The sequence below is a fragment of the Melospiza melodia genome, chromosome 2, assembly GCF_035770615.1.
Source record: "Melospiza melodia melodia isolate bMelMel2 chromosome 2, bMelMel2.pri, whole genome shotgun sequence".
NCBI classification, from domain to species: domain Eukaryota; kingdom Metazoa; phylum Chordata; class Aves; order Passeriformes; family Passerellidae; genus Melospiza; species Melospiza melodia.
Genome location: NC_086195.1, coordinates 71,586,096 through 71,609,288, shown reverse-complemented (window position 1 = coordinate 71,609,288; position 23,193 = coordinate 71,586,096). Strand labels below are relative to the sequence as shown.

General features: G+C 39.2%; 1 protein-coding gene across 4 annotated transcripts in view; it reads left to right on the top strand.

Moving 5' to 3' along the window:
• The window catches only part of NOX4 (NADPH oxidase 4), a 110,855-nt gene that overhangs the window by 22,718 nt on the left and 64,944 nt on the right, over positions 1-23,193 (top strand). For all 4 annotated transcript variants that reach the window (XR_010026707.1, XM_063148831.1, XM_063148828.1 and 1 more), the window contains 4 exons: positions 2,217-2,445; positions 4,448-4,612; positions 4,743-4,805; positions 20,070-20,130. Coding sequence is in view for 3 of the 4 variants with exons in the window: in XM_063148831.1 (XP_063004901.1) it covers positions 2,217-2,445; positions 4,448-4,612; positions 4,743-4,805; positions 20,070-20,130 (518 nt within the window). In the remaining variant the exon portion in view is untranslated. The remainder of the gene's footprint in view (positions 1-2,216; positions 2,446-4,447; positions 4,613-4,742; positions 4,806-20,069; positions 20,131-23,193) is intronic.

Genomic DNA, 23,193 nt, shown 5'->3' with positions numbered 1-23,193 from the left:
GATGTGGCCAAAAGTTGTATGAGGGGTGATTTAGATTTTACATTAGGAAAAATTTCTTCACCAAAGGGTTGCCAGGCACTGGAACAAGCTGTCCAGGGAAGCAATGAAGTCACCATCCCTGGGAGTATTGAAGAGATGTGTAGATGTGGTGCTTAGGGACGTAGTTTAGTGGTGAACATGGTAGTGGGTTAATGGTTGGACTTCATGATCTTACAGGTCTTTTCCAACCTAAACAATTCTGTAATCTCTTTTGAGAATAAAGGAAGCTTAGATATCCATGCTTAGATTCCCAGATTACTCCTGTGTGGGATGTCTTTGAGATTTGCAAATGCATAGCCATTACTGTACAGTGCAAGGCATTTCCCATGGCTGAACTGCATAGGCAGGTTGGTTGAGGTTTTACCTCTTAGGAGTAAAGTATTGCTGGATTCTTGCTTTGTTTCAAACTGTTGCAGGTATGTTCTTACAGTATCTTTCAGGCAGCCAACCACTTCTCAGCAATATATAAAGTGATGTGATTCATCTGTCATATGTTTGTTCAGTGCAGAGCTCAACCTTTCTGGGCACTGATCTTGGGTATGTAAGACTTACTTTTCCTTGGCAACTTCAGAATTGGGAGTTATTGAGCTGCTGTTAACAGGCAGCTTTGTGATCCCTGTCTGTCTCTCAGTTAGCATGTTTATAATAGGTTAAATAAACTAGAGATCACTGGAGGGGATACTCATATTTGCAGCTACTCTCAAGGTAATCCTCTTTGGGGGTGTGCTGACAAGAGAGAAGCTGTGGGAGTTGCTGGCAGGCATGCACACAAGGTTCACTGGAAAAATACTGCACAGGCTTTGACTTCTAGCTAAATCCATGAAGCACCATAATATTTATGGAGCAGGGAACTAGCATAGTGCTGGGGGTATCTGTCACTTTGCCAATATGCGGTGACCAGCAGTGATACCAGATGCAAGTGATAGGCATGATTGAGCAATAAATGCAAGCAGAAGCATGGGTGTAGGTGCAAGGACACTTCCCAAATGATTCTCCCAGGGTCAGATGAAATTTAAGAGTGAGCAGGCTTAACTTCCAAGCTGACATGATTCACTAGACCATGTAGGAAGCTTGTTACTAGCTGTCAGGACTGCATTTTTGCAGGGAAGATTGCCAGTAGCCTGTCAGAGCCCATTTAGGTTGGGAATATTGCAGATGTCCTGGTTCTCTTTCTTCTGAGTTAAACTCTGCTGCTGCTGCTGCTGTGTGTATATTGAGGAGAGGAGGGGGGAGCACCTGTCCTTATGTTTGATTGTATGCTTGAGCTGAGTCTTCATAACAAGGCTTAGCACTCAGAGAGCATTGTCTCAGTATGCCTCATTTCCCACCCAGCACCATCCTCTACAGGTGTCATTTAGCTTTTATTTTTTTCAATATATTCTTCCTTGTGGTTTTACTGTAACCAAATCTAGATTTGGACACAAGTAGTACTTCTGAGGAATTTTGTTAGTATTATCTGTTCTTCCCTGTTTTCAGTGATTTGTTCATGTACTGGCAGAGTGTCTGAGGTTCCCAATTCTTGTTCATGTACTGGCAGAGTGTCTGAGGTTCCCAGTTCTTTCTTCAAGGTTTTTAACTGCAGCTTCAAAGTTCTCACTTCATTTTACTGTAAATTTAACTTAGCTTGAGAAAAACTAAAATAAGGATGGACCTCATAAAATAATTTCCAAGGAAGGTTCCTTGGCTACCATGCAGGACTTTCTTTTTTCCTTCTATTTGTATGCAAACATGATAAACACCAAGTAGTGGGAACATTCCTGGAGTTTATGATTTGGCAACTTAGGCTACTTCTGCTACAAGACTGCCTTAAAAACAGGGCTTGCTGACTGTAGGGAGGATGAGTGAAAACAGCCTGTGTGTGATTGAATTGGAAATGCGTTATTAAATTTTTTTTTCAAGGCCCCCACAATATTTTCTCCATTTCAAGCAGTATTAAACTTGAGGCTGTTCAGTGGGGGAGTGCCAAGTGAGCTGAAAAAGTTAAACCTTGACTCAAGTGACAGAAGGCTCTATTGTTGCAAAGTTTCAATCTCATAGAAAGTCCTGAAGGCAAACAGAATAAAATTTCTAACAGAAGATGAGGCTGTGACTGCTTTCTGAAGTCCTCTCTGAATGAAGATAAGTTGTTTGTTATTTTCTGTTACTTAAGAGTCTTTATTTTTTTTATTTTCCTGTAGGGGAGTGCTCAAGTACCAGACCAACTTAGAGGAACACCCTCCTGGTTGCTTTAATCCTAACAAAACGCTCCGACAGAATCTGACTGTGCCAAAGGCTTTTGGAGAGCTGTTTCCAGACTATACTACTGAGCCTTTCCCAGAGGACCCACCAGTACCAGAACCCTTTGTACAAAATAGCTTTACGAGAGTTTGTTCCGAGGAACCCAAGTTCCAGTCGCACTTCCCAGAGGTCTGTATGATCCGACATTTCAGGTATTAAAAGCCATGCCAAGCCTTTCAGTCAGCCATAACCACTAATTATTGCTTTTCCAGACCAGATGTTTTAATACTGGAAAATATTATTAAAACCTTTTGAGGCATTCAAAGATTTGGTGGGGAAAAAACAATCTGTATTTAACCCTGAAGTACATTACAATGTGGTTCATGGAACAGGGAGGGTGGAAAAATGTCAAGAGATTGGCTGTAATGTTCTTTTTTGAACAACACCATAAGGGATGTATTGATCCTGCTAAAAATGTGATTTTACAGCATAGCATTTCAGAGCAAACATTTATATAACATTTTGTAAGGTCCTTTTGTAAGCATTGTGTGGCAGTAGTTAATTGAAATAATCAAGCTCCATTTGTTCTCTTTTTTACCATGCGGATGCAAGTCCTAATACGCATTTCTGGGTTGCAGTTGGTTGTGGTTTGGCTTTTATAGTCTGTTATTTGCAGACAGGCTTGTTTTATATGTGGCATGGACAAATAAGTATGATGACAGTGGGGACAGAAAAGCCTATTCTTTTTTCAGTTTTCCATTTTCCTTTTGTTTCTTTATGTTTTGTGGCAGCAGCTTTTTCTTTAGAGAATTTTTTTCTTTTCTTTTGAGAAAAGATGAGCTGAGTTGTATTGGCAAGTAGCCTGAGGAAGCTTGCAAATATGGAGTTCATGAGTCCAAGGCCCACCATTCAAAATGGTCCCATAACAGACCCCACAAGAGTTTCTCTTTGTTATTATCATTGTTGTTTTCTGTTGAACATGTGTCCCCCTTACTAGCTGCACTGGGAACTCATTTTTCCATGGAGTATGTAATCCTAATGAGAAGCAGTTAATTCTACCTTGAATTCCTCCAACAAAACTCTTTGGATTGGTATTTTGTTGTGGTAATATTCCTGAAGTATAACCATTGGTGTGTATCTGGCTCCACATGACCCACAGGGCAGCAAGGAGTCTTCTTAGGGGCTTAAGATGCTTGCTTTAGAGCCATTAATGGGAAAGGAGTCATGAAAAGAAATGGCCACTCAGTGTTCTCCTGACAGCTTTGAAACACTATTTAGGACTTTTTTGGATTTAGAATTACTGTGATATCAAGTTGAAAAAAAAAACCAAAACTGAGCTACTGAAACTTGTAAGGCTTTTTTTTGTTGAAAATAAATGCTCTGCTAGTTGCAAGAGATGTTGATGTGTAATGTCAGAAATTGGGAAGGGAGGGAAGATGGATGAGGGTTGAGGGGCCCTTCAGTGCCACAGCTTGAATGACTGAGCAGATGTGGAATTAGTAGATAAGTCTGCCATAAGCTATTGGTAATTGACTCTTAGGATGGGGTTTAGCTGAGCAGCTGCAAATGTCTCTATCTGGAGCATTCACTCAGGACTCCCCATATAATCAGGGCAGAGAAACGGGTATTTCCAGGGCATTTTCTGTCTAGCATACACATCTTCCTTGGGAGGCAATGGATTGTGATTCAGAAGTGCCCATTCTCTGTTGTCTATGATTTTGCACTAGTTTAATATCAACATAATTTCTATAGCACAAGAATGAAGTTTTCTTAGATTTTTACTTGAATCTGAGATGGCTATAAGAAGGTAATAGTTAAATAATATTGGAAGTCAGGCAGCGTTTTTCCAGAAATGTTAACCAATTGTATAGTACTCTAGTCTGTGTAGGTACAGTTTCTTTCTTTGCTGAAACCAGCTGCAATCTAACTACATCAAACCAGAATAACATGGTAGCAAATGAGGTCATTAGCATTTTTTTCCTGATGAGTTTTATGATTGAAATTGCTGGTGCTTGTGGGTGATGCTGCTGGTTAGACTGATTAAGGTTTTGGAACATTCTTGGGTTTCTGCATGTAGAGAGAGAATGGATGTTAGATGTGAAGTGAGAACTTGAAAGAGCTCATGTTGTTGTGAAAATTGAAGACAGAAAGTTAAAAGTCTATGAGATAAGATATTTTTGTTCTGCCTTAGACCTGGTTCTGGATTTCCGGACCGCTGTGCCTGTACTGTGTGGAGCGGCTGTACCGCTACATCCGCAGCAACAAGCCAGTCACAATCACCTCAGTGATAAGCCACCCCTCCAACGTCCTTGAAGTCAGGATGGTGAAAGATGACTTTGAAGCAAGGCCTGGTCAGGTGAGCTAATGTGGCCCTAAAGAAGCACTTTGCTTTCATGTAACATTATCTGTGGGGATAACCATCACTTTATAAGTGCTAGCCCATTGCTGACTGTTTTGAATGTATCCTTTCTACCATTTTATTTCAGTATGTTATTCTCCACTGTCCGAGAGTGTCTGCCCTGGAAAGCCATCCATTCACTCTTACAATGGTAAGAAATAGTGGTCTTTTCTGTACTATCTCTTTTATTTATATTTGGTAAGCAAATGGTCTTTTTTTCTCTCCAGGTGACAATTCTCTCCAGCATAGCTCATGTTTCATTTATGAGGGTACCAGTGAATATGAAATGGCATGATTATTATGTGTGACAGTATTCAATACATATTTAATTTTCTTCACTGTTGAGAAAAAGATAATGGGAACTTTTTTCAAAGTCTTCTATAAGTGAAAACCAATAATAAATAAATCCATTAAAAAATTCATAAATAAATCAATAAAATCCATGTGATTTTTGGAAATTCTTTTATAAAAGAAGTTTCAGCTGGATTTCTAGACCTTAATACAGAAGGGGCACAAATTGTAATGAACTTTTGCCACCTCTCTTTTTCAATGAGAACACGTTTCTGTGACTGCCTTTTTCAAAGTTAGAAAAAATCAAGTTAAAAAAAAGTTTCTAAAATTTCTTCTTTTTTTTTTATATTAAGAGATATATTGATGACTTGATGTGATATACCAGTGAGGTGATACAATTTTAGGATTGCTACTTAAGTTGGTCTAGAATGGGAACTGAAACCTGTAGAGACAGACTGGAATAACATACAGTTGGGTTCTCTGGGAGTACATAGTGCAGATTCAGCTAAAAAATCACTGTACTGGCTGGCTGTATTGTTACAAAAGCAGAGTATTAGGTTGAATATTAGTGGCAGCCTTTTTCTTCCAATGGGAGTAAATGCTTTTGGATTGCCTGAATTGGACATTCTTCTTCAAGATGTGGAGATAAATGTTAATGTGTGATTGCTTTCTTTGGACTGATAACTGATACTTTATTCCTTCTGAGTTATAGTGAGTGCTGTGGAGCAATTGAGATGTTTTTATGCTAGCTAACATTCTGAGGGCACAGTCAGGTCCAGTTCTTTAGGTTTGTGGGGTGTTTTATTTTGGTTTTTTAATTTACTTTATCTATGCTGAGCTAGGATTCACAGGGGAACCGACACTAAATTACTTCCAAAATCAATTTTGTGCTGTAAATCTAGGAATGAATCTCACTTAAAGGAAGCTGCCTCTGTATAGCTTGGTGAAGCATTCATTGCACTTTTGCAAAGTTTTCATGGGTACTCGCTTTACCAGTACAAACCAGAGAAATATGTTATGTGTTATTTATAACACATTATTTATATATAATGTGTTAATGGAAGTAGTACTTTTAAGACTGTCCTCTGTATAGTGCACAAAGATAACTTGATATGGAATGCTGAAAAATTACATGCATATATGAATTTATGCAGAATGGTTTAGTCAGAACTTATTTACGTTTTCTTACGACATTAGTAATCGGACCATAAATTTCAAGAACTATTTTAAGTCTTGGGTAGCTCTTTCCACTCCTTTTGCCCAAGTATAGCTATAGAGCTGGTCTGTACCAGTGGGCATATCTTATTTAAACATTAATCTTAAAGCATCACGTTCCTAATTTTTCACTGTCCATCTCTGTCAAAATTAATATGATGGTAATAATTTGATCATTATTAGTAAATGCACAGTTTGGAAACTAGAACTCTTACTGTAAAGATTTATTTTTCGTGTATTAGGACACCACTAAAACAATGGATTTTGTGGTTTTAATTTTTAGAAATAATGTCATCAAAAATATTTGGCCTGGTTCAGATGAGAGTTTTTGTCAGAGAAGAGACTGCTGACACAGACCTACTGGGTGAGGTCATAAGATGAAGTTGAATTGGATGTCAGATTTCTTGCATGAATTGAGAATTTCATCCAGTATTTAAAATGGCATAGTATGACAATATATTTTATGTAAAATTATTTTTGCAGATGAACTTCTAGAGCCAGGAACTATGGAAAATCTCTTGTTGTGTATTTGAGTTTTCTTAGTGAACATAAATAAGTGATAATGTGCAGTATATTTTTGATATGTTGCTGTAGTTGATAAATTACAGTCTGTGCAAGTTTTACAACCACGTATTAAATATCTAACATTAAAATTAGCAATTTCCACTCATGCACAATGCATTGTATTTTAGGTAAGTAATACTAGACCAGGCAATTTCTGTTCATGCTCAATGTTTTCTACTTTTAAGTGTGGTGATATCCTTCAGCATAACAGCATATCCTTCAAGATCACATATATATTCTATTACAAGATATGAAGTTATCACTGAGTTGATGCACAAGTGTATTTTGCTACAACATTAACTCTGCTGGAGAAAGTCTGTCATTGGGTAAATGACTTTTACAGCATAATGAGGATTCTAAGTGTCTAGATCTATGACAATCTTTTTACCCAGCCTAAGCCAGGGGTACATTTCCACGTGTCCTTCTAGCTCAGAGAATATGGTGTGGGCTGATGTCCTGCCTAGAATGCTTTTTTGTTGTTTAATATGATGCTAGCCATAGGACAATGCTTGTAGAATGTGTATGCAAAAGCTTAACTCAGTAGTTTTAGGCAGTTACTCTAAATGTAATTGTTTAACTCCGTCGTTTTTCCACTCCCATCTAACCTACTTGTAGTTCCCAAGCAAGCTGGAACACTACTGCTGCTTCTTTTGTGGAATGATCATAATCATTCTGGGTTATTTTTCTAGGTTGGTGATGGGGTGAGTGGCTTAGATCCGCAGTAAGAAATTCTCATGAGAGGTCAGTGTGGCTTCAGGTACTGGAAGTGCACTGCTGCAATGACTTCAGCAATGTCTGCAGCAGAGCTGTGGGGGAAGACTGCAGTCTTCTTCCTGGCACTGTTGTCAGGAACAGTGTCATGGAGTCATGACACTGTTTAGAGTCATGGAATACTTTGGTTGGAAGGGACCTCTAAAGGCCACCTAGCTCAACCTCCCTCTGCACTAAGCAGAGACATTTTCAACTAGATCACATTGCTCAGAACCCCATCCAACTCAGGGAATGTTTTCCAGAATAGGGCATCTGCCAGCTCTCTGGGCAACCTGTTCCAGTGTGTCACCATCCTCATTGTAAAACATTTCTTCCTTATCTCTAGACTAAATCTACTCTCTTTCAGTTTAAAACCACAACCCTATTGCTGCAGGTCATACTAAAACGTTTTGTCTCCAGACCCTGTGAAATATTCTGTTCACAGTGGTGAAATATCTCACTGTGTCTAGAACATGCTTAAAAGACAAGAAATGACCATTGCAGGCATTGTACTCCTACATGTGGGTAATAACCTTAAGTGGAAAGGAAGAGGTGAGTCAGCGTGAAGGAGTTGTGGACATATTTTACTAGTCCCTTCCCATTTTGAGGTTGTGTAATATTTAAAGTTTAGCTCAGTTTCTTACATAACAGCAGGGTGGGGGAACACACAGGGAGGCTGTGTAAAGGCACTGAACTCCCATTCCACTCTGGCAAATCTCCCATGTGTTTTGCACAGAGCCAGAGGGAGCTCTGAACTGCAACCAAGTGAGCATAAAGAGGCTTTATTCTTCTTGCACCCTGCCTTTGGGTGCTTTGCTTTGATAAGGTCCCCTTGAGCCTTCTCTTCTCCAGAAGTGAGAGCTGAAATGTCACAGCTTTCTCAAACTTTCTTTGTGGGAGATATGTTCTAGTCCCATCATTATCTTCATGGCCTTTGTCTGGACTCTCTGCAGTATGTTCTTGTCTTTCTTGTAGTGAAGAACCCAGCACTGGACACAGGTCTCAAAGTGTGGCTGAATAAAGGAGGATCACCTACCTCAACCCTCTGGTAGTGTCACTTGTACATTCTGAAATTCAGACACTTAAAAACACCAGTTTTCTCTCATGAGCAGCGTGATTTCCATTTCTGATGTGTATTTCTACTGCTTCTTGTTCACTAGTGACTTTCTACTCTCTAGTGCAATTCCTTGTCTTTGGGAAATATGGGAAAGGTAATGAAGAGCTGGCCCAACATTTGGGATTCCTGCAAGTGACTTGCTGGACAGTTCTAGCTAGTGCTTAGTAGGCCATTCACTTCATAGTGTCTTCATTGCTCCATTTTTCTGATTTAATTTCCACAAAAAAGCTTTCTTTTTATCATGTTTTATGATGCTTTTTTAATTGATTTTTTACACAACTATACATATCTGTTACTGTGATGTGTAAGACAGTGTGAGTCACATCCTCAGTCCTATACACCCTCATGTCCAATTTAATTATTTTTAGGTAAGTTATTATTGCATCTTAGAATTGAATTTGAGCAGAACACAGTCAGTTCCAAGATATGTTCATCTGTAGTGACTAGAATTACGTTCTGTATATAATTACTTTAGTTGAGTGTTTGTAAAATGCACAAATTATTTTTGTGTGTTTTCCCCTGGATCAATTCTTTTAAAGAGATTTGTCTTTCAGATCAAGTGCAAGATATGGTCTGGAGATCAGACCATCCAGAGAAATCATGCTCTGCTTCCTGAGACTGCAATTTCTTTACCCTTTTTGGAGCAAAGTGTGGAACTTGTCTGCTGTGGAATGCAATTTCAATGTAATTGTCTAAATCAGTCTTTAGAGACCTTGAAGTCTTTTTTTTGGTCTTTTTTTTACGTTTTGGAGAGTGTTCCTTTTTCTTCAATAGCATTCTGGTTGCTCTTTGTTTTACCCTGTAGGAAGAAAGAGACTAAGGCTTGTAGTTTACCTTGGTTTTTTTTCCATCTCTATCAAACATTTCCCCCTTTCTGCTGAGTTCCCTCAATTTGCAGCACCATGAATCCATGACTGCATACTTCCTTTATCATTATTTTTTTTTTACTAATGAATGGCTTTGGAAGCAGATTCCTATTTAGACTATATAAGTTAGTGTCCTAAGTCGCTTTTTCTACTGTGTTTCTGGAATTTCTTGCACTAGCAAGCAGTAAGTTTCATGGAAACAGCCTTGTGTTTTGCAGATTTTAAGTGCTTCAGAAGATGTCCTGAGTTCTGTCATGAGGTCTCTGCTGAATCCACTACAGCACTACAGAGTCAAAGCACAAACTCTCATAAGCTCCAGTTTAGACCACTTGGCTATCAAAAGACCGGTGTCTACTCCCAGCAGCTCATAAAGCTTGGTGACCTTGTTATTTCAGTAGTGTTGATTTTCTTTTGCCAGAGGAAGGTAGGAAACAACTACATCACTTCATTTAGAATTTAGACTGTAACAGACCTTGAAATAAGGACAAGAATAAGACATGAATACTTCTAAATTTGGAGATGGCTCAGATCTGAGGTTTCGTTTGGGAAAATTCTGTTTTGCAACAAACATCCATAATTGCAGCATCAAATAATCTGTTATTCCAAAGTTTTGATATTTTTGGCTGTCACTGGCAGCTGTCATGCCCCTGCTTCTTCCTTGGAGCTAAAGTCTGAATATCCTGAAGCTTCCTTTGTTGCCTTTTCTTTTCTTCAGTTGACATATACATGTATCTAAAGATACTGCTGTTGATATTTAAGTATAGGTAGCTTGCATAAACTCTTGCTGAGCTTTCCCTGTGTCTGTATAAGACATTCTCTGCATATCCACTGATTAGTAGCTTTATGAGATAGAGTTAAAAGAGACTGGTGGCTCAGAAATGGCACATAAAAAGCAAAAAATCAAAACAAGCCAAACCAAAGATCCCAGCCTTGAGACTCCAGGGCTGTATGAAATATGTGCCTTAATAATAAGGTAGGAGATTGCTTCTTCAAACCCTCTAAAGAGTTTTGGCTCTTCCTTCAATGTCTAGATCCTAGTTCTGGTAACAGCTAAGCAGTGATCAACTACTGGCAACAAGAGGTTTGAAACATTATTTGAAACTAGAAATTTTGTTCCATGTCAGAGCGTGCTCTGACCTCCCCTACTTTCGTGCTGCATTTAATCTGCTTTTAGATCCCATTGAAGTAACTGAAAACTGGAAGAGTCTGGTAATAAAAAGCTCCAAGAAGTTCTGCCCTTTTTCTGGTTCTCCATACTTTCGAGCAGATGGTTAATTTGAAACAGATCACATCAGGAGGATTTGTAGTGCAACATCTTCCTTCCTTTCCTTCCACATACATACAGGTCTGTTTGAGTAAGAAAACTCCAGAGGGAGGATGGTATGTGTGCATTTTTTAACAAGTCAAAACTGAGTTTTTAGGAGAGGATAAGTTTGCATATGCAGATACTCAGATCCACTTAGATCCAAATGTATATTATTAAAGAAGAATACTCACTTAGTATCCAAATAGTAGAGTAATATTATCACAGACAGAGAAACTATTAAGTCCATTAACCATCTCAGGGTAAACAGAAGAATTACCTGGGAGGTTTCTGAATGTACATGACAAGTTATATACTGTACCTAAAATCTCAGAGCTATTACTTAATCATAGATTCTCCACCTTTAAGGGTTTTGTTTAGGTTTGATTTTTTAAAATTTTTTTTGGTAGATTGAGTTTTCCTTGTTACCTCTGCATCTCCGTTAAAGTCCATTCGGTATCTGGATTTAGATGTGATGGGATTACAAGGTGGTGGCCCTGATCTGTACATTTTATGTTTTTGGACCTGATTCCTTGTCAGAAAAATCTTAGCAAGTATTACATTCATTATAAACAGCATCAAAAGTAGCACATTTGCTTTTGTAAAATAAAACCAGTGTTTTCTAAACCCAGAGTTGTCTTTATCCTTGGATAATCCAGGGTTCATTTAAAATTAGTGAAGATCTTAAAAGTCTAGCAGTGAAGTTTAGCTCTAAGCTTCTTTAAGCCAGAAATTGTGTACTGCATAAGGAGATGATGGAGAAACATGTGCCCTGCACTGTAAACTTAAGAAATAAACTATCCACAACAGGAAAAGCCTAGGGGCCAAATTCTGAAATACTTCATTAAAAAAAAATGGAAAAATTGTTGGAAGGTTGCCTGAGTAAAAAGTACGTAAGGACATCAAGAGCTAAGTTCATACTGTCAGATAAATACAATAAAAACAAAATCTGACATGATGACATTCTAATAAGATTTGTTAAATATCTTGTGCAAATAGTTATGAAACTTGTCTTTATGAGATGATTTGCAGAGTGTTTAGGGAAATTGTGAAGTATCTTGCTGGCAAGCTAAAGAAATCCCTAGAGTTTGTCTGCTCTTCATAGAAGTAGAATATCTAGCAGCTGTTTGATGAAGAATTTAAGTAAAACAAAAATAGAATAGATTAATATTGCAGATGTCTTTAGTGCTTCCTTAGACTTGGTTGTTTGGTTTGGGGATTAATAGTTGTGAGGTCTGTATAAAAACCCTACGTAAACCCTGACTTTTATTTTAACTTTCAAATCTGACACTTTCAGTGAGAAGGGAACACAGAAATTGTTACACTCAAGTTCACTAAAGCCCAAGTTCTCCTTCAGCAGATACTTTAAAGAGACAGTGGCAGATCCCTCTAATCAGCAGGATTTGGGGTTTTTTTGATTCAGTGAAAGTGAACTTACAATACATAATAAGCATGTACTGACTTCAGCAGAGAAATGTGTTTTCTCCCATCAGAGATAGTGCTTTTAGTTTGACTGCTAAGTCAGGTGAGAGCCAGGTCTAGGAAGTGCAGGAGAATATCAAAATAAAACAAACAAAAAAGACCAATGACCTTCCCCCCCCAAACAAACAAACAACAAAAACAAAACCTGTGCGCAAGCTTGAAGCATGAATAGAGTTAACATGTGGACAAAATATTAGAGGAAATTAAGTGTCTTGCCTCTTGCTGTCCTAAAATTAAGACCATCTGGCTGGTGGGGCTCTCTGCTTTAGCCTGGCAAAATACAGTGTGTGCTGGTAGGGGAGTTCAGAGGGACACAGCAGTTCCTCAAGGTGGTGGTGATCTGACTGGAAAACCTGTTGATCCTTTGGTTGTTCTTTCCATGAGTGTCTCACACCACTGAAAGTGAGTTATCATGTGCCTGGAGGTGGCCCATTGTTTTGCTTGGGGATGATTGGATCTTCTTGTGCTGTTGAGTTTCCTTGTGCTATGTTTGTTAGCTCTGTGCATTGTTACTTGGCAATGTGTCCATGTACCCTTGGAAGACTTGGAGAAGCAGCCACGGGCAGAAGCATTGTTCTTCTGCTTTTTGTTCCTTCAGGGACAAAGGCTTGCATCCTGAGCATCTTGAAATGTTGGGATTTGGTTTCTTTTCCCCCAAGCCAGCAACTTGAGAGGCATAAATTATACAGACTGAATACTGCTAGGATTGAAACACTTTTATTTTCTCTCTTATATAGAATTGGACTTGATGATCCCTATGGGTTCCTTCCAGCTTGAGCATTCTATGAGTCTGTGATGTGTAGCGTGTCTGCTGGGGTGAAAGGGTAGTCAGCAAGTTTTTTGCCTTGGTTGAGCTGCAGAGGAAAAGAAATGCTGATTAGTGTCTAAAAGTGTACCTTTGCAGTGAGTGCATCTGTAGCAGCAATAGAGTAGCAGTTGCACTGTTACAGACCTGCTAGAAAACAAATGAAGACATTTCATATTATATATTCAAAATTTTATTTTATGCCATATTGTGAGTATTTTACAAGTATTGGTCTATTTGCAATCCTGAGACTACACTACATTAAAAATTTGCATTTTCTTGTAGTGCAAGAGTAAAATCCAGGAACAAGTAGATTTTATAGATAGGAATCTCATAGACTGAGACCTAAAGAAAACAAAGATAATTTCTAACACTGAGAGTAACTTAACAACTGAGATTGCAGGGAGTGAATTAGCAAATGCTGAGCTACAGACTCACGGGAATTATTGGGTGTGGGTTTGTGGTTTGTGTTACAGAGGAATTTAGACCCCAGATGACCAGAATGATCCTTCTTGGAGCTGCAGCTGCCCAGTGATGCATCCTGCAGTTTGTTATGGTGTGTTTTTTCCACTAGCTTGACTGCAGGTGTCTGAGGTTGTACAGCAAGGAGTATATGGCAATGGAAAGTGAAAAATATTTGGGATATGTCGCTGCAGCTGCTTGCTGGGCTGCTTGCTGGGAGTTGGTTCTGCCATGGGTATTTGAGGCATGGTGGTCTTGCCTTGGTCATCCTGGCCCTGCTGATACTTAAATCATGCTCCATGGTCAGGATTTCCTCACATTCAAAATGTTATAATGTCTGCCAGTTCAGTTAGGATAGGTGTAAGGCCGTCTTTAAAAGGAAAAGCTTTTAACCAAAATCCAATCTGTGAAATAACATGATGCAGAAACAGAGACATTTTAAAAAGTCTCCAAGTGTTTGAGGAAGAGATGTGTTTAAAAGAATACCTCCACGTAGTAACTTTTTTTTCCTCTGAAATTTGCTTCTTACAGGATTAATTAGTTAAAGCAGGGATAGCCCAGTGTTACAGAGTTCACCTCTTATGAGTCAGACTGAAGTCTAGCTACTATTTCTTGGCTACCTTTATATAGCATGCCTGTGTTTGTCATCACTTCTCTCCATTTTCTAATGTCAGAATGAATCATTTTAGGAATGTTTGTATCAGTTCTGTATGAAACCAGACAAGCTGCAGCTTACTGAGCTTCCAAGCTTCATATTTTCTTGTCAGTTGGCAAAGTTGAAAACTTTTTATTTTTTTTTCTCTTTTTTATTTTTCCCTTTTATAGAAGGAAAAATACATTGGTTGTGTTTAGTTCTTCTTTTTTTCTCCTCACTTCTGCCTCTTTTCAAAACCTGTCAAGTCTCTAATGTGTTTGTCTTGGTCTGGGTAAGGGTTCATGGAGTCTGCAGCAAGGATGGGCTGATGAATCGGGGCTTGCAGTGCAGCTGGCTCACCCTGGCAGGCAGGAGCATGGGAACAGGGTCTCTGCACTGTTTGCAGTCCCTGCCAGGATATCTGCAAATCCATATTAGGATCATATCATGGGTTTTTACTCAAAGTGAAAGACTTCTTTGAAGGAGTTTCCTTTTATGTAAACAAATCCCACAACAAGCTTTTTAATTCCCCCAATCAGACACTTTGTTCTTCCAGCTGTAGCACAGATCTTCTTTGTAATTTTGGTCGTGGTTGAGGCCACCTACTGCAGTGCCAAACACAGGGATGGTGTTTACTGTGGTGCAGTTTACTTGAGAGCAGTATCTCCACTGGAACTTGTAAGGAACTTTATTTGCAGAGCCACTGGGGGTTTGTAACTTGGGCGTCCTTTTCATCTCCTTTCTTCTGATAACAGATATTCCTTGGTGTTATCCTGGTGCATGCATTAGCATTTCTGTGATAGTAAGTAATTAGAACTTAACACCTCTCCAAAGAGACTTCACAGTTCTTATGGTGGAGGTGCAGAGAAGAACTGCAAACATCCAGGAATTAACTTTCTATTTTCTTGCTAGTTTGCTGTTGTCTTGCCCCATTCCCTGCACCCTAACACCTAAAAAGATTATTTTAAAATACTGAATAGCATTTAATAACATTAAAATACCTACAGTAAGGTTTGTCTCATTTCTTGTTCTGGACAGTAGATAAGCAGTGGTGTTAACCATTCAGGGTAGTCTAAGCTGGAAGCACAATGTTCTTAGCACAGCTTTCAGTTGCTTTGTGCTGGGCTCTCATGCATGGATTTCTCCACTGCTCATTGCCGTGAGCAGGTTTTTGTACTGGTGTAGAATCACAGAGTCACACAGGTTGGAAAAGATCCTTAACCCAGCCCTGCCATGTCCACCCCTAACCCATGTCCCTAAGCACCACATCTGCATGTCCTTTGAGCATTTCCAGGGATGGTGACTCCACCACTTCCTCAGACAGCCCGTTCCCATGCTCGACCACGGTTTTGGGAAAGAAATTTTTCCTAATCCCCCATCTAAATCTCTCCAGGACAACCTGGAGCTGTTATACAGTGAGTGTAAAGTGAAAGTGCTATGATCTAACAGTAATTAGTTTGCTCACATTCATATAAAAGCAAGGTAGAGGACAACAGAGAACTGTGAGCACAATATAAAATTGTTAAATAAAATTTATTTCAAATATGTGTTAATCTAGTAGTGTATTATAAATTAGGTAAATTATTCACTTGGCATAGAGATACATAGTAGAGCTTAGGTTACTGGTGAATGTAATTAATTTAGTGGTTTATAAGAATAAAGTTCTCCAGGGATTGTTGTACAATCTCTGTGCAATAACTTGCATTTGTATTCCAAGTTAGCTTGAAGAAAAAAAAAGAAAGAAAATAAGAAAGAAAATATGGAAAGTTTTTTTTTTTTTTTTTATCAAGATGTAGAACAACCTGTATTCTCTAAATTTTGTCTATATATAAAATCCTGTAGTTTTATTGAAAGTGAAAATATATACAAAAATAGACATTTAAACTGAGGAAAGTATTCCATCTTAATGCTAAGAGTTTGGTTTCTCTGAGGGTGTAAAATTGTAGAGGTGTATTAAATGTAACAGAATTTCTTTGTCTTCCAGTTGTTTTTCAGGAAGGGCCAAATGCTGGAAGATAACCTGATGAATGTAGACATTTATACCTTTTTTCACTTTTTAAAGGTATAGATCACCTAAGGTTAGAATAAGATGAACATTACTTCATGTTATTACAGTATCTGCAAGAGTTAATTTGTCTATCATAGCATTTTAATCAGATGAGTGCAGCAAGCAAGTTCAAAATGTGAAAAGAATTACTGAAAAGCATTTCTGACCTTTAGTTTAATATTGTCTACTCTCCCTTCTCATTACAGGCTATTCAAGTTAGTGATTTCCCTTTTTGAAAAACAAGGTTGATTTAAGGAAAAAGACCTAAGATAAAGTTTGTTTGTTTGTTGTTTTTTAAGATTGACTAATCTTTATAATTTTCCACTGGACAGTGTACTGGGTGACAAAGGAAGAGTAGGGAGCTTCAGCATAGTACAGTGGATTGTTTCTTAGAGTTCCTAGGTTGAAAGCAGCAGGGGGAAATCAAAATATTATTTGCCAAAACACAGTTTCAAAATAATTTTAATTGGTTTTGTTCACAGCTTCAGAGAGGGCATGATGCATTTCTGAGGCTGCTTTGGCACACCTTCATTTAGCCAAGGCAATAACCCCAGGTACTAGTACATGATGGGAATTGTCTGGCTGGAAAGGACTCAGCACAGAGTGGCTATGGGGTCGTGGTAAACACCAAGTTGACCATGAACCCACAATGTGCCCGTGCAGCAGAGAAAGCCAACAGCTTCCTGAGCTGTATTAGGCAGATGGACAGAGGTGACCCTTCTCCCATCAGCGATATATCTGGAGCTCTGTGCCCAATTCCAGACTTCCCAGCACAAGAGAGACATGGATGTATTTAATCACAAAGACTTATGAGGATGAGTAAGGGTCTGGAGGTTCTCTGGATATGAGGAGAGACTGAGAAAGCTGTACTGAGTGACAAGAGAAGAAAATAGAATTAGTCCCCTCAGAGGCACCCGGTGACAGGACAACACAAACTGGTATACAGGAGGTTTCATCTGGACCTAAAAGAAACCCCTCTTTTTCTCTGAGAGTGGCACAGATTGCCTGGACTGTGGAGTCTCCATCCTTGGAGACCTTCAAAGCACAATGGGATGCTCTCCTGGGCCACCTGCTCTTGCAGACCCTGCTCTGGCAAGGGGATCAAAGTAGCCAATCTGCACAGGTGCATTCCAGTCTCAGCTATCATACAATTCTGTGATTTCATGAAGGTTAAATATATAAGAGAATATTTTAATTGCACTTCGGTACTTATTGCCAGTAGTCTGTTAATGAATAACACGGGAAAATCTACCCACTTTCATGATTAAACTTCTGAAAAACTATCTGAATAGTTTTAAGCTGCTAGAATGTATTCTCCAACAGTTGGGAAAAAGCCACTGTTTAGAGTCTTAATTGTGTTTACAGAGATAAAAGAGGTAAAATAAGTGTTCTGTGCAGTAAAAATATGTAAATACAAATTTCAGAGTTAAAATTATAGGCATGTAGGAAAGTCTGAAACTCAGAAGAGGCCTGTGGAGATCATGTGGTTTGACCTTCTGGTGCCAGGGCTGTGGATGAGGTTATTTAGTATTGTGTGAAGGTGAATTAGCAGGAGAAATTGTACCATTTCCCTGGCTGCCATGATGCAAAACACTTTTCTTATATCCAGATGAAATTTCCCCTGAAACAACTTGTACTCCTGGGTCTGGTGTCTTGTTGCCATGCATAGTTCTGAAGAGAATGAGCACCTTCATCTTCTCGTTAGCTGTTTTTTAGTTATTGGTAGACAGACATCTCCCCAAGGCTTTTCTTCTATGTGTTACCTGGGCACATTCCCTTACTGACCCCTCTTTGAATGTCAAGTTATCCAGTCCTCTCACTGCTTTGGTGGTCCTTTGCTGGATCACCTGCATTCTTTCTCTCTTTTAAACTGGAGGAAATTCACTCCATGTAGCCCAGATAGGCATGTTTCTTCTGGTAAGATTTAGCAGCACAAGGACATTTTTCCAGAACTCTATGAGGATGTCTCATAGCTAGTTATAAGTATCAAAATAGGTTTCCTAAAGTCTAAAGAGAAATAAATCTCACTTTTATAGGATAATTTTTCAGGGTAGTGCAGAAAAGAGTTAGTCATAAGAGAGATGACTGAGTATAACAGATTTGAAGCTATTCTGGCAGGAGACAAGGGGTATTCTGCCATTAACTTTGTGGAAGCAGGGAATAACAATTTTGTAGAAGATGTGCTGAACTGGGACTGTGGATAGTTGGACTAAGAAAATCAGTCCACCTCCTGTGAAATACAGAGAGCCCTGGGGCAGCCCACAGTGCAAAACCCTACAGAAGCCTCCAGAACAGACTTTTTTGCTGCCGGTATACACCTTCCCACCTAAGAGACTGCTTGCTTGCTTTTATATGGAGAACTAGTCTTGAAATTTTTGTTGAAAGATGCTGCAATGAGACATAGCAAACACTGGCCTCATTGTGTGTTTGTCTGCATCCCTCTCTTGATGCTGTTTTTCTTTGGAGACTAAGACTTGCTAAAATAATTGGGACTCTGGGTTTCTGTACCTCATTTTTGTAGGAAAACTTGGAATATAATAAGGAGTTACATAAAAGTGTATCTAGTAATCAGTCGTTGTAAAAGGAGTGCTCTTCCCCCTCAGGAAAACAGAGTGATGAGCTGGGACTTTGTATTCCCTATTTAGTTTTTCCAAGATGTAGATAATACTAACCTTTTGCCTGTGTCTGCTGCTAAATACAGAACTGACAGGAGCTGATTCTCAGCTCTGGGGTCAGTGGCTTCACAGTACACAGAAAATATTATCTTGGGAGCACTGATGGCAAAGGTCCAGAACAGAGCCAGGAAATATCTTCATAAGCATGGTGCATGAGTATTTGGTGTATGGATTCTCTTCCTGCCCCTTCTTATTTATATTATGGATGTATTCTTTGCATTTAAGCCCTCCCCTCAAAACTGCTGTTTGTCTTTAGTAGTAGAAAAAAAAAAAAGGGACAGAACATCATCTGTTGGGTGTTGGTTTCATGATAGAGCTTGGATTGATCATTAACAGGTTCTAAGAAAGTCATCAAAACTCAGGAATAATATCTCTTATCAAAAAGAAATCAATGGTTTTGGTTTATAGAAGGAAAGTGAAGTTTTCTTGATGCTGCTTTTCCTGTTTATGTGTGTATCATTTAAATTACCTGCAAAAGCTGTCCAAACAGTGCATTTGAAATGTCCCTCTAGCAAGGAATGAAAGTTGGGGGGGAGGTCCTTAGCCCTTGACTGGAGGTTTTCAAATAACATGGTGTAGATAAGATTTTAAGTGATAACATTCCTGTGTTGATAGTCACAATCAATAGCCTTGAAGTGGGGGTACATGTGTGGAGTGAGAGAATGGTGGCTGCAATGTGATTTTTATGACATGCTATGGAATCTGGTGCTTTTCCTTTGCAAACTGAAAGGTCTTGTGGATTGCTTACAGTTTCCATTTAGAAGAAAGCATCAGTTGTATGAGAATGGTCAGCTTGAAAATGTGGGCCTTGACATTCAAGAATCAAAAGTCTCTTAAATGCCTTAGGAATGATGGGGTAGTTCCTAATTTGGAATGGTGTGTCAATAGTAGAGGAATACTTCCATTGTATTGTTGGTATCCTTGCTGAGTACTGCTTAGTGAGGTGTCTGTTTCAAATCACATCAGCAAGCAAGCATCCAGACTCCTCTGTGACCAGAAGAAAGGGTTAAGTCTGAAGGGATACTTGGCATTCTTGGCTTCCGCAGCTGTGTTGATAATAGACTTGCTTCTTTGAGGGTACAGCTGCTGGTGTGGCTGCTTAGGAACAACCTATTAACACCAGGTTCTGTCTTAACAACTGTACTTTGAATGCATTTTTTTTCTGTTTCTCAGAAGTGGTGCTTAATATATTTAATATTTTTAGTGCCCTACAGATACCAAAGCAACGTTTGGGGTCCACCTAAAAGTAGTAGGAGACTGGACAGGTATGTAGAAAACCAATTCCTTTTCAGAGACAAATGCCTTTACTTGAACTGTTCTCCCTTTCTGGCTTCTGCACAATTGTTCCTTGACTGTGGTGCATTCTCACCAGAGATTGTTCATACTTGTTTTCCCAAAGTTGTTTTTATTGCATTCTTGATGCAATCCCTGCTTTATTCAGATGTACTGTTTCTTCAAGTAACATGTTTCTTCTGCTACTAACTGATCTTCTGCTTGCACTGTAATAATTTTCAGCATTTTCCTCCATTTCTGCCTCTTTCTCTTGTTTTTTGGGTAGCCTGCTACCCCTGTGCAGTGCGGTGCCTCTGTACATAGTAGTGTCTGCAGAAATGCTGAAATGTGCAACTCCCAGATAAGTGGATTTTGGTTCCAGCAATTTGGATGGCAGCCAGGTTAATTAACGCCCGTGGTCCACTGAGATTACAGGTTTGCTTTCATGTTCTTCCATGCTCTTCCATTGCTCTTTGAATGTCCTCCAGACCAGGGGTGTAAGCCAGGATTCCCTGCAGAGGAGTAGGGCAATTTGGTGCTCTCTGTGACAGTTGTATACTCTAGTGATAGTTGTCCTTATTCCATAGCATCTGACTTTGTTCTTGCTCAGCATAGCATTTCCTTGTAAGGAAGACAGATACACTGCAGGGTCTGGTTCATTTCTTATGAAGAAATGTTCTCCATGTTAATTTGTATCAGCTTGTGTGTTTGTGGAATTGAGTCAAATGAGCTTGTCACCCTAAAAGGGATTAGACCAATGCAGAGATAATAAGTCTGTGCATATTTGTTGAACTTTCTAGTCTGGCTACATACTTGCCTCTGCAAGACTTCAATAGGCAAAGGCTGGGAGAGCAATGCCATATGCACATGTGTTCCATAGTCCCCCTGATTTTCTCTCCTTGCCTGAAATGTTGGCCAGATAGGGGCAGATTAGCCTCTGGTCTGCCTCAGAATGATGGCTCTTTTGTTGGTAAGTATCATTCTTACATGGGAGGTGACAGTAGGCTATTTGGGAAAGTGGGATGGAGAAGTACTAGCTAAATGATTTTTCCAAAAGAAGTGGCATCTTTACAGTTTTCTGATTCACACCTCTGTGGTGTGAATTGCTCTCTTTAGGCATTTATGTATCATTCTCCCAAGTCAGCATCTATAGTCTCCACTGAAAGGAGGATCTGTCTAGGTTGGGCTGTGTGATATTCAGGAACTGTCACATTACAGAGACCATTTCTTGTAGCAGTTTTGCTAAACAGAGATATCTCTCCCAGTGTCAGGTGTGCTGTCAAGAAGCAGACAGTTTACCCAGCCCTTGGTGCTGCATCAGTACCATGGAGCCCTGTTCTCACTCATTCCCTTAAGCCCTGTGACAATTAATAGTCTCTAATCTGCTGAATGTTTGAGGAAGGATTATTATATTTGCCACGTTCCTTATTATCTTTCTTAAGCATGCTCTAAAGGCTGCTTCTGCAGACAGGATATTAGACTGGAGGAGTTTTTATGAGACATACTGTCATTTGAGCTCTTTTCATGACCTATTCTCTCAGACTTTATCCTATTTATTAAAATTCTCTTTTGTATCACCATCTCCCATTCCTGACAGTTTATACCTGACACCAAAGAGACTTTACAATTTATTTCAGAGAACTCAATTACAAGCCTAAATTAAAAGAATGCAAGAGAGGTGCAGATATTCCATGAAATGTAGAGAAGATCTGATTAGTTGAGGTATTTCTCCTCTGGATAACTTTAGCTTCTTTAGCTGCCTGCACCTGGGAGATGTGGTGAGGGAACATTTCCTGCCACTAGCTGTAAGGACAGGAGAGGGAGTACAGAATACTGGCAAACCAATTCTGCAAGTTGTTTCGGGTCAAGTCTCTTAACAGTGTCCCTGACTGATATCTTGAAAATGTAATAGAATACCTTGTGCTGTAGGTTGGGAAGGCAACTCAATGTCAAGAGAAAAGGGGCAATAGTATTTTCAACTCCGGATGAGAAGTTGCTGTTGATAGTAAGTCATTTATTGCCCATATCCCAGTGCGTATAATTTTAGATTTCAAATAAAATGAGCTGAAGGAAGCAGCTTTAGAAAAAGCCAGTCATTCCAGAAACAATGCTTTGCATAAGAGCCAATACTTAGTAGATTTTCAGGCAGTACTGTTATTTGCTTTTTAAAACCAATTATTTAAATAATGGAAAGTGTAGGACAGAAAAAGTAGGTAAGAGAGGAAAAAGCTACAAAACCAGTAGCTCTGAGACCTCTGCAAACCAACTGCCAATCTAGACCCCCTGTTCCATGCTCCATTCAAACACAGTGGTGCTGTCTGAGCTTAGAACAGCTGAGAATCTGCCCCCCCTCAGAAGCTGATTTGGATAAAACCATAAATTTCCTTTCCATTATGTAAGCACCCATATCCTTTTCCAGTACAAATCTGAGATCTCCTATTTCTCACCCATGTTGTGGTGGTATTAATAACTGTATAGTGCTTAACTTTCACGTTCATTCACAGAAACCAGACGCACAATCACTGGTATTGCTGTAATGTGCCCTCAGATGCCTTTGGAGCACATATTTTCACCTGAAATGATTCCCTTAGCTCCCTTTGTAGACCTCTGACCTGTTTATATGTCTAGTTTAGGATAAGACAAGCCAGGCTCCAAGCATGCCTTTTTCTCTTCTTTCATTGTAAAGAGTATGTCTATATATCTCTATATCTACATCTATCTCACTGCCTCAGAGGTAGGTAGTTTAGTTCATTGGCATTTAGTTCATTGGTTGCGATTTTTCCGATGTAAACATTTCTAATTTGATTTTTCATTCCATATTTTGCCATGGCTATTGTGAACAGGGGAACAGCTATCATAAACCTTCCTAAAAATGGGTTTGTGATTATGCAATTGCTGTCCTTGTGCTGACTTGTGAGCTGCTTAAGTCACCACCTGATGTATTAACAGAACATTCCATGGCACTTTGAAAACTGTGGCCGTGGAACACAGTTGGACAGTCAGGACTTGGCTGCCCAAGTTAGGATGTGTTTACAGTGGCTGATCATGTGTGGTGA